This window comes from Hemiscyllium ocellatum (genome assembly GCF_020745735.1).
Source record: "Hemiscyllium ocellatum isolate sHemOce1 chromosome 27 unlocalized genomic scaffold, sHemOce1.pat.X.cur. SUPER_27_unloc_14, whole genome shotgun sequence".
In the NCBI taxonomy this organism is placed as follows: domain Eukaryota; kingdom Metazoa; phylum Chordata; class Chondrichthyes; order Orectolobiformes; family Hemiscylliidae; genus Hemiscyllium; species Hemiscyllium ocellatum.
The window spans coordinates 566796-581763 of NW_026867481.1; the positions used below are offsets into that span (position 1 = coordinate 566796).

The 14968-nt window shown below is 39.7% G+C and overlaps 1 protein-coding gene across 1 annotated transcript in view; it reads right to left on the reverse strand.

Annotated features, from left to right (window-relative positions):
- Positions 1 to 213: 213 nt before the first annotated feature.
- LOC132807343 (uncharacterized) overlaps positions 214 to 14968 on the reverse strand; it is a 49990-nt gene continuing 35235 nt past the window's right edge. Inside the window, exons 4-6 of the mRNA XM_060821572.1 lie at positions 4216 to 4509; positions 3390 to 3461; positions 214 to 590 (exon numbers count right to left, since the gene is read on the reverse strand). Coding sequence (XP_060677555.1) covers positions 214 to 590; positions 3390 to 3461; positions 4216 to 4509 — 743 coding nt within the window. The remainder of the gene's footprint in view (positions 591 to 3389; positions 3462 to 4215; positions 4510 to 14968) is intronic.

The window sequence follows — 14968 nt, forward strand, 5'->3', positions numbered from 1 at the left end:
TTCAGTTTGTTCAGCTTTATCCGTGCTTTTTATCAATGCCTACGTAACCACAACATGTTCGGGTTTTTGTACAGCTCTTTCCTTCCTCTGCATCACTGTGTCTGTAATCTTCTCCCTATTCAGCTTTTGATACAGTTCTCTCACTACTATGCATTTTTGTGTCTGTGATCCTCATCCTGTTCAGGTTTTTGCACAACTCTTTCTGTCTCTGTATCACTGTGTCTGTAATCCTACCGTGATAAGATTTTGTACAGCTCGCTCCGTCCTTTGTTTCACTGTGCGTGCTGAGCGCCGACTCAGTGCACAGTAATACACGGCGGAGTCCCCCAGTTGCATTTTCGAGATCTTTAGCTGAATGACTTTTGTTGCAGAATTGATGGAAGCGGACAGTTTTCCCCCTGCAACATCATTTTGATTCTCCTCTTCTGAAGTGTGTCTCTGAAGCAGGTGTTTCAGAGCTTGACCAGTTGCCTGACTGTACCAATATACTGTGTAATGACAGAAGCCTGAATATTTCCAGCTTAAAGTAACAGTTTCGCCAGCAGTGGAGGTTTGTAAAGGTGGACTGTTAGACACCAGAGAACTGGAATCTATGGAATTAAATGAGAAGTTTGTTTCATTACCATTATCAAGAAAACGTCTCATTGGTGAGCATAGCTCTGCTTTTAAAGCATTTCTTTTCTTTTGCAGCAAGTTCGATACTATAATTATCATCAAACTGAAACAGCGGGGAGATATCGACTTTTTTGGAAAATAGAACGCAAGTTGTTCCGCTCGGGAGTACATGACAAAATGACTCAAGAGTAACACTCAGACGGGAGTTAGGAGGTAAATATTGAAGGATTGAATAATTCCAAGAACAGGGGGAAATGACCTAGGAATGTTCACAATTTGAAAGTAACTTGTAAGAATCTGCAGGAAGAAGATGGAAAGTATAATGAGATTCTGCTCTTTTTAATTCCTTGAGTTCAATTGAAACTGAGCAAACACACATATCAAAAATATTTTAAGAGTTAATTCTCCTTTTCACTGAAACAATTACTTTCAAAAGTAGTTGACTGAGAGAAAACCCGCAGTATGTGTTTGTGTTTGAGATCTGGAACTCTGCTGTCCAAATAAGAGCTCATTGCCCGTTCCTAATAACGCATTAATAGGTGGTCGTGAGGTGCCTCTCGAACTGCTGCATCTACTGATTGCAAGTACAATCAAAATGCAGTTAAGGAGTAATTTTCAGGATATGACTGATCGACAATAAAAGAAGGAATCATATTTGTAAGTCAGGCTGGTGTTGGAACCTGCAGTTAGTAGTTCTCCCATGCATCCACTAACCACAGTCCACAGAAAGATTCAATTGAGTGTGGCTTGTTCCAATCTGACAGAGGTCGAATAGAATAACAAATAGACCGATCACAGTACAGAAGAATGTCATTTGACACGACATGCAGGTGTTACGTCTCTGCAAGAGAACGTCGTATTTGTGAATGAAACAAATGCTTTCACAGCTCCAATATAACTTCTCTGCTTTTATTAACTACGCCACAACGAATAAAAACAATTGCCACTTGTTCTTTATGAACCACCATTTTAACTAATCTTTGCCTTAGGGACCTCTGGACAAGTATCCCCAGATACTTCCCTCACGTCACTCGTGCCAGTAGTCCATAAAGAATGCCTTATCTTGTTCCTTCTTCCATAGTACATCAAGTTCCATACCCTCTCTCTCGGTTTCTCTCTCTCTCTCTCTCATTCATGTGTGTATATTATTTATATATATATATGGAATAGGCGTTGCTGGCTTCGTTTATATTTGCTGACCATCTATCATTCCTCAGGAAGCAGTTCAGTCTCCTTGCTGTGAGTCTGGAGTTACATGTTGTGTAGACCAGGTAAGGGCAGCAGATATTTTTACCTAAAGTATATTTTCAGGTTTAGTTTCGATTTGCCACTGACTTGCCAATGTGACCAAATTGTTTATAACTTCCTGAAACTTAAGTCCTTCTCCTTCACTGTTCGGCACTCAGAACTGATCCAAAAGACCATAATACCATAAGACAATGGAGCAGAATTTAGGGTATTCATCAGATGAATCTGCCCCACCAATCATTCATTCCAGGTAAGTTTCTGAATCCTATTCTCCCGCTCTCTTCCCATAATTATTGATCTTCTTTATACACAGCAAACTCTTTCACTCACTCTTAGGTATTCCCAATAACCTGCCCTCCATGGCATTCCGTGGCAATTCATTGCATAGATTCAACTCTTTCTGGCTAAAGAACTTTTCCTTATCTCATTTCCAAAAGCAATTCCCTTTACTCTAAGGCTATGCACTTGTGCCCTCGTCTCTCCAAACAATGGAAACATCTTCCCAACATCAAGCCTGTTCAGGCCATTCAGTGCTTTGTATGATTCAATTAGGTTTTTCTCATCATTCTAAACTCAATCGAGTATCAACCCAGAGTCTTCAAATGTTCCTCAAATGTTAAACGTTTCTTTCCTAGGAATAGTATCGTAAACCTACTCTGAGCACGCTCGAGGCCCAGTACATCAGTCCTGAGATATGGGGTCCACAACTGGACACAATTGTCCAAATGTGGTCAGACCAGTGCCTCTTGAGTACATCCCTGCATTTTTATTATTCAAGTGCTCTTAAAATAAATACCATTATTGCATTTGCCATCCTAACTGCAGCCTCAAACTGCGAGTTTGCATCTAGTGAATTCTGGACTAGGAATCACAAGTCATTTTGCATTTCTCATGATATGCCATTGGCCACCCAGCCTCCAGTCACATAAGCAATTTCCCAGGACTCAGCCAATATGGATACAAAATGTGAAGCTATTCCAGATGCCATGTCAATTTCGCATTGTTTGTCAGTGTCCCGAATGGGATTGTTTCAAACGATTTTCTGAAATCCATATCAACTCCATTAAGTCCAATTTACAATTCTACGTTCCCTGTCACCTCTTCAAAACAGTCAACCTATTTGATATGACGGGCCTCAGTCAAAACCATATTAGCTATTCCAGATAAAAAAAAACTTGACTCTCTGAGTATAATCTATTTCTGTCATTCAGAATACTTTTCATTGTGGCACTCGATACTCTGCTGCTTCCTGGTATAGCCAAGCCATATCTCTTGAAAATTTGGCATGACACGAGCTGTCCTCTAGTCCTCTAGTACCTGTTCTGTTACCAGAGTGGAAGTACAAGTTATGGTCATTACTCTTTGATTTTCTTTCTCATTTCCCACTGCAGACTGGGATATAATTCATCCGGACCTTGGATTTCCTCTCTGACTTCACACATTGAAATGTCACTTATCTCAAAAATAAACTGAGTATGAGCATTAATTCAGACAGTCTGTAACAGAAGTCAGTTCGAGTCACTTACCTGCTGTGACAGTCACCACGGTCCCGGATCCATCCACAGTACCGTATTTGCCACACAGTGACCACTCTCTTACTCAGCCCAGAACAATAACTACTGGAAGCTTATTCTGACAGCCACATGTTGCAAAACATTCCTCTCTGCCTCGAATTATTCAAAGGATTTCGATTACTTAATAATACTTCATATTTGTTGCATTCTATTGATTCGAACAGTAATTTATGGTACTCTGGGATCTTAGCAAGGTGACCCAGGAACACTTCATGAAAATGGAGAAAATTGGCGCACAAAGATAATAGAAGAAGGAAATTTTGAGGATTTTTTTTTCCAAGGTCAACAAGTCTAATGCAGTCAATATACAATTGGGAGAGCAAACAATATGCTTTAATTGCACTGTGGTATTTGTTCAATTCTCATCCACTGTGGGTTCCAAATACTTGTACACAGTGTTTCAAGTCATCATTAAAACCTCAGGTACTTTCGATTTATGGAGAAAATAATTAAAAAGTGGAGACTGATTTTCAATTTTGCAGTTCGTAGCATTCAATCCTAATTTGTGCTTTGGACTCCAAACTGTGTTCATCTTTCCCAACATTCACACATTGAGTCCAATCACAATAAAACAAATCAACATCTGTCAAAACTCAGCTGTTCCAAATTGCAGATGTTATTACCAATAAAACAGTAGCATTAGAAATAAGAACATGGCGCAAATGGTGCAGGGGAGAAGAAAGTGTGTTGTTATCAACAGAACAACTGTACTTTTTCATTTGTTTTTGCGAAAATCTCGGTGGGTTGTTTTTGTATTGCACTTTTATTCGGCCGTCACTCTGTGTGTTGTCGTAGTAATGTGCTTTACAGTAATATGTGCCAGTGTCTTCAATTCTTACGTCCTGAATCTCCAGTGAAAAAGTCTTTTCTTCTTTAACCATCCGTACAACAAATTTCCCTCCGTTAAATATCCGCCTCCGCTCTGATCTGCCCTGGGTTTGCTTGAGAAAATATCCATCTTGGAAACGATAACCCCAGTTGTGACCGTAATAAACACAGGTGATGCTGAGAGACTGACATTCCTTCATGGTCACCACTGCCGGGGTTTGTGTCACCGACTGACTGAAAGCACCTGGAAATTAATCAAGGGGAAATTAGAAAATAATTCGACAAAGAAAAGCAAAAAAATAACGTTGCTAATCTGGCGTCTATGTCAGCGAAAGGCATGTTCATGCGCAACATTATATTGATTGAAAGTAATGTCAGTTAATTTCATCGGTACTCACAGGGTAGCCAGACATAGAGGATGAACATAATAAAGAGTTCCATGTTTTAGCCGCCTCGAGCTGATGGTTTGTATGACGGGTCGGTGAACTCTGCAGCCCAGAACTATACAAGGAGACTAAATCTCGGATTTGGGCTGAAACGCACAGAAGATTCGAATAGCTCTCCACAGGAAACTTTGGTGAAATTATTGATGAGGTGCGCGGTTATCAGTGTCAAATGATGTATTGTGTAAATACTGAAAGGTTTAAAAAGGAATTATGCAGCATTCTGTGAAACGGATAAAAATATCTCTCCCAAGTTAGGCACTGGGGAGGGGCTTGCTGAATGGGTGAATGCAGCCACCTTAATTTCCACTACACGATCGAGGCGAGAGAACGATTCTGACCCGTTTATTGGGTGGGGTGTGATCCGAAAGTCGACCCATCAGCTCAGTGATTGGTCAATCTACTGGCAAATGGAAACAAAATGCATAGAAAATAAACTCTCTCTGTCGTGTTAACCTATCCTGTATCCTTCTCTAATGTAGATGGCATTTGGCACGCAGTTTCCACTGAGTATTGACTGATTTCGACTTCCTCATTATACACACTTTTCAGCTGCAGTGACAGAACATAAAGTGGAAACTGGAAGGACACAAATGTTTTGGGTAGCTGTTTTACATTATCTTTGTTGGACTAAGCTTTGCCTCAGCTTTATAGCATTGGACTCTATATCATACTTTTGTTCTCCCTCCATTAAAGCAGACGTTGGCATCGTTCTGATTGCAGTTGGTTCTGCCTCATAAATTGTTGTAATAGAGCATGTGTCACTTTACATTCCATCAACAATGGTCTGGGCTGGACATGTGGTCATAATCAAACACAGACAAATAATTTAAGAGTACTGTGATCTTATAAATGAGAATAAGATGGATCATTTTTGAGGAGCTAGCTTGCATTTTATTGCACCTTCAATGTTTTGCAAAATTAAGTGAGTTATATCACATTTTGTAACTGTTATGAATGAACTATATCTTTCGAATTGAAGCATTATTACATAAAGCCATCCACACTTTGAAAAATTAGCTTCTCATAATAAAATTTGTAGTGAAAAAGCCAATGGAAATAGTCGAAGATGGGACATGAATATCACTTGCAAACACGACATGTATCCTGGGAAATGTTTTCTGAAGCGACTTTCTGTACTGACTGTGGTGCACATAGAAAGTGAGAGGTAATGCAAGTCAAAACCACTTGCATTGTTTCAACCCGCATAGTTTTGTAATCCGTCTGAAAGTTGAAAACCTGTCCTTCACGCTCAGCTGAGCAACAACGCTAGACTGATTTGCGGGAATGATTTCAGTCAAGTGATTGAACTGTCAGTTTGTGATAATTTTGGGAATAGTGCCCACAACGTTGCAAAGTTTATAGTCGTCATGGAAAAGGATAAGAATGGTGCAGATGTTGCAGATCGAAACTGGAGGAGAGCTAAGCTCAACATCTTGAGTCAGGAAATGGCAAACAAGACGGAGCAATTACTTGATGGTAGGGCTGAATTTGGAATTTTGGAGATCTTTCAAAAGTAGTTTGATGAGAATTTTGGCACACTGTGCTCCTCTAAGAGTGGAGGGTAAGGGTAACATGTTCAGGGACCCCTGGATGCTAAGGGAAATCACTAGAGACAAAAAAAAACCATGCAGGTGCTGTAATCCAAAAGTAGAAAAGCAGGAGGCTGGAAAACACAGCAAGACAAGAGGAGGAGAAGAAAACCTTTCTGGGTATAACCCTTCTTTAGAACTCGGAGCGGGGTTGAATTCTGAAGAAAAGTTATACCCGAAGCATTGACTTCCTCCAACTCTTGACGCTGCAAGAGATATAATTGCTTGTACAGCAGAAGAAGGAAGTATACATCAGTTCATTTTCATTTAAAAAAAAACTGATGAAAATCCCTTCAGATACATATTTGTGTGCATGTCTGGTCACAGGTATCTTGCTAAAAAAAAGAAGTTGCGAGGACAAACAGGGTCGACAAAATATCTTTCGTAATTCAGATCGTGGAAGATCCCAAGGCATTTTGCACATCCATTAAGAGTAAAAGGAATTCCAATGAATGAGCGGTGCCTACTACAAATAATGGGACAATCTCTCCGTGGAACCAGTGGACGGGGTTAGGACTTAAACGACTACTTCTCAACCCTCTTGACGGGAAGGAAGACATTGTTGCTGGGAATTTCAGAAGTGATGCTGACTTTCTAGTAAACGTTGTGGTTTATGAATAAGAAGGGTACGAATTTATAAGCGACCATAAAGGTGCACAGGTTCCCAGGGCCTGACCATTTTCACCTCAGGCTGCCACGTGACTCAAGGAAAGAGTTTGCTGGGGAGTCTGGCGGATGGACTGAATATTTCCCTGGCCACAGGTGAAGTAACAGAAAATTGAATACTAGATAATGTGGTTCCTTTGATAAATAAAAGGAGGCGTAGTTAAGCAGAAAATTACAGGCCAGTTCGTCCGACGACAGTGGTGAAAAGATATTGAATAACCTCTGAGGGTGAATATTAATCCCATTTGGAAATGCAGGATTTGATCAGGGTAATTTGCACTGATTTGTTAGCAGAGACTATGTCCGATCAATTTAGTTGAGATTTGTTTTTTGAAAAGCTGTCGAAATGTATTGAGGAAGCTACTGCAGTCGATGTGGTTTCCATGGACTTCAGTAAGGCAATTGACAAGATACTCACACGAAACGTTCGTATAAAAGACAAGAATCCATGATATGCAAGGCGAGGTGTCAAAGTAGATCTACCATTGAGTTGCAAAATAAGTTTAAAGGTAAAGGTGAATCATTGTTTTATGACTGAAAGCTTGTGACCAAGGGCGTACCACGGGGATCGGTGCTGGTACCATTCCTCTTTGTTTGTACATTAACGACCTGTATTTGAATGTAGAAGGCATAATAAGTGGATTAGCCGATGAAACGAAAATTGGTGATACTATTGATAGTTTTTTCATTGATATCGTACTCTTAAATTACAGTTTGATATTGATACACTGATAAATTGGGCAGAACAACGCTATATCAAATTTAATCATGGTAAGTTCGAGATGATTGGTTTCGGAAGGTCGAATAAGGGAAGGATCGACACAATGGATGATAGGTTCAGAGGGAGTATTTAGGAACAAAGAGACGTTGGTCCACAAGTCCATAGATTACTGAAGAATTCAACACGGGGAGGCAGCATAGTGAAGAAAGAAAACAATATGCAAGTTTTATTTCACTGAGCGTGTAGAAACAACAGCCAGGAAGTCTTCTCAGAATTTTATACAAGAATGCTTAGCCCACAGATGTAGTAATATTGTCGTTCTGTTTGCCACACTATGGCAACGACTCAAAACACATTGGAAACGATATAAAGGAGATTCACCAGGAATTTGCCTGGGATGAAAAGCCTGATTTAGTGTGTTGTTTTCCTTTGAGCAAACAAACTGAAGGTCAAACACAATCACATTATAATTTCTATGACACCTCGATTATGGAGTTAGCAATTTATCCAACCGAGATGTAGCTTCATAATTCAGTCCAGACACTATCCTGGAAACATTCTCTGAACCCGTTCACAAATTTCTTTATGCTTGTTTGATTTTGCGAGTCTCCGCAAAAAATGCCATCAGTTTTGAGGCAATGTGTAGACACTGGTGAAGATGGGAAGAATGCAAAATAAAGAAAGCTTTTTGGAGTGAGATATAATTCTACGTCACTGTACATAACTTAATAACTTTGAATGTGTAAGGGCAGACCTGTTCTCAAAAAAAATGCTGGAAACAGAAAGCCTGCTGTGAGACAGGAACCAACAATAAACAACCGACAGAGAAACAGCATTCGGGGAAAAAATATATTACATTTGTATTTGTAAACAGGTCGCTGAATAGTAATGTCCTTTCTTTTAAACTCAGTCACTGGGTCAATTTTCCCAACTTCTGAGATTTAGTTCGTCAGTGTTTGATTCACAAAATGGTAACAAAACGGCGATTGACACACATACCAGTTATAATTGTACAAAGGGTAAGAGTGGTTCATTGGTTGGAACAATTTCTCGTCACTATAAAAACCAAAGTGTTCTTCAGAGATCAGTGATGTGCCTTTTTCATCCAAAGACGACATTTCATTTAGGTTCTCCAACAATGACTTAAATGAGAGTACAACCATCCTGGAACACGTACTAATGACATTGCGTGTCAATTTAGTACAAATGAGAGCAGCAGTTCAAGAATTCAGCTCAGCACTGCGATCGTAGGAGCAAATAGAAAAGAATAATAAATATTGGCCCAGCCAACGCCATCCTCATTCTATGTATGCATGATTTAAAAGGCTCCCTCTCTCAATCAATGAAGCATTTTGAAAATTACTCTGTTAGTGTTATAACATAATTGAAACAACAGGTCTCCATTTGAACATTAATTGCAAGGTCTCAATATAACTAGTTATATTTTACCATCGGTTGCATGCCATTAAGACATTGCGGGTCCATTTACACTTTGATAGTGTTACAAATTATACAACACCAGATTACAATCAAAACTGGTGTTGTGCGATTTTTAACATAGTATACCCAGTCTAACACTCTAAATCATCACTTTGATAACATTCGAGTCATTTACCCACAGTAAACGTGGCAGTGCCAAAGAACAGTTTAGTTTCCACCATTGTAATTTAGAAGAAATTGGCCCTAGAAAGCTTTGGAAAGTACAATATCAAAACATTCAATTCAAATAATAGAATCATAAACCGCCGACAAAGACTGCAAAAGGATCCGTACATCCATATTTGTATCTTAGGATGTTAGTGTTAAGCGGAGAAAAGTGCTATTGAAAATGTTGAAATTGCACCGGCCACACTGAGACATGCAAGCATTAAAGTGGAAGACCAGGGATGTTGTTTGAAGAAACTAAACAGATAAACTGTTGTATTGACACATTTAGTGAGAGGGGTTGAAGATCCAACGAAAAAACTAATTTCAGTTAATGAGATAACTGGGGAGATAAAAAGACGAAAGTAGAAGAACGACTGTGTTGAAAAAATTCTCAGTTTTATCAGATAAGGGGAAAATGTATACTGGTGACGTGCAATTCGCAGTAGATAAAAGGGAGCAAGGTTTGATATCATGGAGATGTGTTACCAACACAATGGAGATTTGATGCAGTTGACGTATGAGCCATGCAGCTGCTCCTAAACTTCTATACTCACCGGACACGCTGATTGCTGCAAGGTTCAGATAGTAAATGGCAAAAATCAGACCCTTTATATTTCATGTATTTATATCCAGAAGCTCCTGATGCTCACTGCAAAATGATCACGTTCATACATGCTAGTACGTCTTCCAGAATAAAATAATTCGATGTTTGATCTTTTATATAAAATAAATTCATTGAAAGAAAGCAATAAGTGCAGCTGCTTCTGAGCGAATGTTGCTGCCAAAATGGATAAATTATGCTGTTAATAAACATGGCCAAAAGGTTAAAGAGGTTTAGACTCTAAGCACTGGAGTTCAGAAGAATAAGAGTGATCTTATTAAAACATATACAGGTCTTAAGGGTAAATGCTGACAGAAAGTGTCCATACATGGGAGACTCTCGGACAAGAGTGAATAGCCGCAGAATAAAGGGTTGCCAATTTAACAGAGAGATGATTGAGAATTTCTTTTCTCAGAGATCTGCCAGACTTTCGAAATTTGTCATATAGAGCTGTGTGGGCACAGTTCCATTAATAGTTGCAGTTGATTTATTTCGAAATGTTTACTTGATTGCTGATCGTCATAAGAATATGTATTACTTCATTATGTGACGGTTTTTAAAATTCTATTGCTTCATGAGAGATGAGTTTTGCTGTGCAAAACACGTTCTTGCTCTGTCATAATAATCCTTGAACTGTCTGCCGAGCAAAATTATTAAATGAATTTAAGTTCAACCAGGCGATCTGTCCACAGAAAGTTCTTCTGTGATTCTGAATTGGTAGTGAAGCATTATTACCATTACACCGCCATCTACGATTGCAGTCTAAATTGTAAATAGTGATGTTGTCTGTCTGTGCATCAGCAGTTCCATTGAATATTATACTACTTGCTGCTCCGACTTGGATGCACCGTGAAACATTGTTCAAACCTGTTCAGTAGAAATTGAACTGATATTCAGAAATGCTATTTTCCCTGCTTAAACTTCGAGCTGGGTAAGATTGAACAATTCTGGAGCTATTGCTAAAGTTGTAGAGTTTCAAATTTTTGCAAGTAATATCTTCCATGTTTGGAGAGCATTTCACAAGCATTTCAGGAAAACAAACTTTTCTAGAAAAGCTCAGTAGGTCTACCTATCTATCTACTTTCCTATCTATCGATCATCTTTCCATTATAAAGTAGATGTCGCTTTTGTTCATTATGTACTTTACTGTGGAACAGGCAGAGAGACTGACTTAATGTGATTCTCTACAATTGATTATGGTCATCCGAATTTAGAAATGTATCCATCTGGAAGTATAAGTTTTGGAAAGTAAGATTGCTGAAAACACTGGCATTTATAACATTCTTCTTTTGGCGATAGTTTAATGGGAGCCAGGGAGACATCACAATACAAGATAGTATATGGCCAGATCCACTGCTTGTTTCATCGTTCCTGTATCGTACAATACGATGGTGTTCCTCAACCACGTTGCCGTGTATTGAAAATGTTTTGGACTTCTTTCCCGTCTCAAATGAGATTAGGCAGTGTCCAGAAATCATGTTCGACTGGTGTATGTAGCCTGTAAATGTCGGAGGCCCATCAGTGTTTCCCGATACCAGACTCCTTTTTATACCAGCACCAAAGCCGAGTCAACATTCCAATATAACCGGTTCCCCTTCCACAGATTGCAGCTGTTTAGCCTTTGAGCTCTGCACCTCACAGTGACCCGCTGTAACAAAAGAAACACATCTCAAACATTACGTGGTATGGGGGGATGGGCAAAACAAGGTGTCTTATCAGTAAACTAAACTTGCACAGTGTCAAGAACATCAAAACTCCAAATGAAAAAGAAGTGTTCATAGGGCATTGCAAGTCTTCCTGCTCATGACGATGAAGATTGACATTGGTGGATCAATCAGGCTCAGCTTTTCAGGAGAGCACATCCTGTCAACAACAAAAAAAAACCTCAGTGATGGCAATGGGGAGAAGTTTAAGTTCAGTGAGACAAACATTCCCAACAAACCCGATTATTATGCTGTGTTGACACCAGACATGACACGAAATCACACACAGGGATTTGTTATCTCCAACGACAGGATTTTTCAAACCCCAACAGAAACGAATACTCAATCTCTCTCTCTCTCTCTCTATCTCTCTGTCTCTCTCTATCTCTATCTGTCTCTATCTCTGTCTCCCTCCCTCCCTCTCTCTCTCTCTCTGTCTATCCCCACCCCCACCCCCAAGCACGCTATGTTTTAGCGGTTTGATTTTTACATGGAGACATGATCTTGGTCATGTTTTGAACTATAACTTCTCATTTAGATTAACAGAATCCAACTAAATGTTTAGATTAGATTAGATTACTTACAGTGTGGAAACAGGCCCTTCGGCCCAACAAGTCCACACCGACCCGCCAAAGCGCAACCCACCCATACATTTACCCCTTACCCAACACTAAGGGCAATTTAGCATGGCCAATCCATCTGACCCGCTCATCTTTGGACTGGGGGAGGAAACAGGAGCACCCGGAGGAAACCCATACAGACACGGGGAGAACGTGCAAACTCCACACAGTCTGTCGCTTGAGTCGGGAATTGAACCCGGGTCTCAGGCGCTGTGAGGCAGCAGTACTAACCACTGTGCCACCGTGCAGCCAGTTTAATTGAATATGAATAAAGGAAACAAAATTTGTGATTCTCTGTTCAGTCCAGTCATAGTGAAAATTCTCCTACGGCCTTCACGTCACCGGCTGGCCAAACAGATTTGCGATTTACTTGTCCACTCCATTAAAATCGGCATGCATTCCCAAGACTGATGTATGTTTATTAAAAGGATTTGGGCGTTTTGAAAATATTTGTTGTCTCTCCCTGAGGCCAGGAGCGCAGATAACAGTCAACCACATTGTTGTGGGTTGGGAGTGATGTATGGACCTGCAAATATGAGTTCACTAGTTTCCTTCCCTCAAGGACATTAGATGATTTCATTATTTGGATGGTATTCACTGAAATGCTTTTTAGGCAGAGAGGATGTCTGCTTCAATGACAGGTAATCTCAGCGGGGAGAGCTGGAGATCAATACAAAAAGACAGAAACAAAGAGACACTGATAAACTCAGATAAGAACCAGAGGAAGTTACTGTCTGTGGTGTCACTTCTTCGCACGTAGCTGTCATCTATTATGGCAAAACATTCAGTTCTGAATTTAGATGACGCCTTCAGCACCTTAGTAAGCGAAGACTGACTCTGGTTACACTTTCATATCAGAATAAGAGTGTCAACACGTTTCGTATTTTCTTTCAAAACATAAAGCGGATGTCTTTTTTATATTCCTCGCCAATGATAGTGAGCTTTCAGATGAATTCGTTGTTTCTTTTTAAAATTGCGTGTGCTTCTCAGAGAATGCTTTTATTCCCTGACGAGTGCAACATTTTGCACTTGTCTCAGAGGAAGGAGTGGCAATATTTCAGTGTCACACAATTCACCTGAATTATTGTCACAGTTACTTGAAAACCTATGCCAGTGGAACTCTAATTTGGTACATTCAGTATCTCCCAGAAATCCTGTGATATTTGCTGAAGATACATGGAAGGTAATTATAATCCTCCAGAAACACAAAACAGATTGTCTTTTTAATTTCACACTGGGAATAAAATGTTTATTTTAAGAATCGTCGTGCTCTTAAACAAAAATAGCCATATATGTTTGTGCCGTGAAGCTCACACGCTGATGCAAAAAGAGAGAAGATCATGACCAAACAATTAGCTTATGAATTCTCGGAGTGTACGCTAGATGGGGTTCTCATACTACTGCAACGTCACAAAACCTCAGTGTCCACAATACAAGTCAGTTCTGTCAAAAATGACAGAATGACTTCATCCTTATTTATGCATGAAACATTTATTCCTTCGCAGTAAACCTCGAGTTCATTCTCGAATGTTTCAGCATAATATCTGCCAATGTAATCTGGCAACACAAACGAAAGGGTTTACAGATCCTACTTGACGCAGATTTGATGTACAACCATAGCAGTCGTGTACTTATTGAATGGTGGAATTGACATATGTGCAAACCCCACAATTGCACAACCGTACAAGTCATAAAATCTACTTATATCAGTATCCAATTCAAATGCATTGCTTTTCTTCCAGATAATGGCTGCAAGTACAGATCAGCTGATGGTTGTTCTTTATTAGAGTTTAATTGATCATCAGAAATAGTGAGCTTCAGCCAATATGATCGACTCCACATCACATATGTTATGTATGAATGCACTGCACAAGCATTTTGGATCCTGACAACATTCCAGCAACATTCGAAGACGAAAGAATTGTGCTCGTAAATATGCAGATATTATGCTAAAAAGCTCGACAATAAAATCCAAGCTTCTAACAAAGTAGCAACGGAGGCCTCATTGTTCATTTTACGAACGTAAAGCATCGGTTCTACTGCAGGTCATTCAATTTAAAAAGCTAATAGATGGGATGTAGGAGGGTACACTTAGCTACGAGCTCCATTGACTGATCTGCCCATCAGCTTTCAGTCAGTTCTGTTAATGTGCGTATTATATGCTAAGATTATAAAAGCAAATCGATGAACTTGTTTTCTGAACATAACATAACTATTCCCCTAGTTAAGCTGACGACGGGGCAGTTCTCAATAATGTGCAGCATTGTTAATGTCTCTCTTTCAGTGTCCCATGGAATTGTCGTTTCACAACGACGACTCCAGCCATGAAAGACCAAGGCCTGCAATGTGTTGGATGGATCTTATCACAAGTAAAGTAATATTGACAGATTTTTTTCTCATATCTGAATCCGACGGAGACTGTTCGTGGAGCTTCCCAGGAAGATTGCTGCAGAAGGAGGGCCAGGATAAATGATAAATAGTACAGAGACTGAAAATGTCTTTCTGGGAAGGATAAGTGAGGTGCATCATAGACATTATCAACCAGCTCATGGTTCTCACCTGTCCGTAATTGTATGCAATGTCAGGTATGCTGTCAAATGGAATGTTGTTATTATGACGTGCCATGCTGCAGTCAATTCTGAGTCAGCATGATGTCTTTGTGATGATCCACGACAGGGAAGTGCACAGTCTTCTGCTATTGAGTGCGATC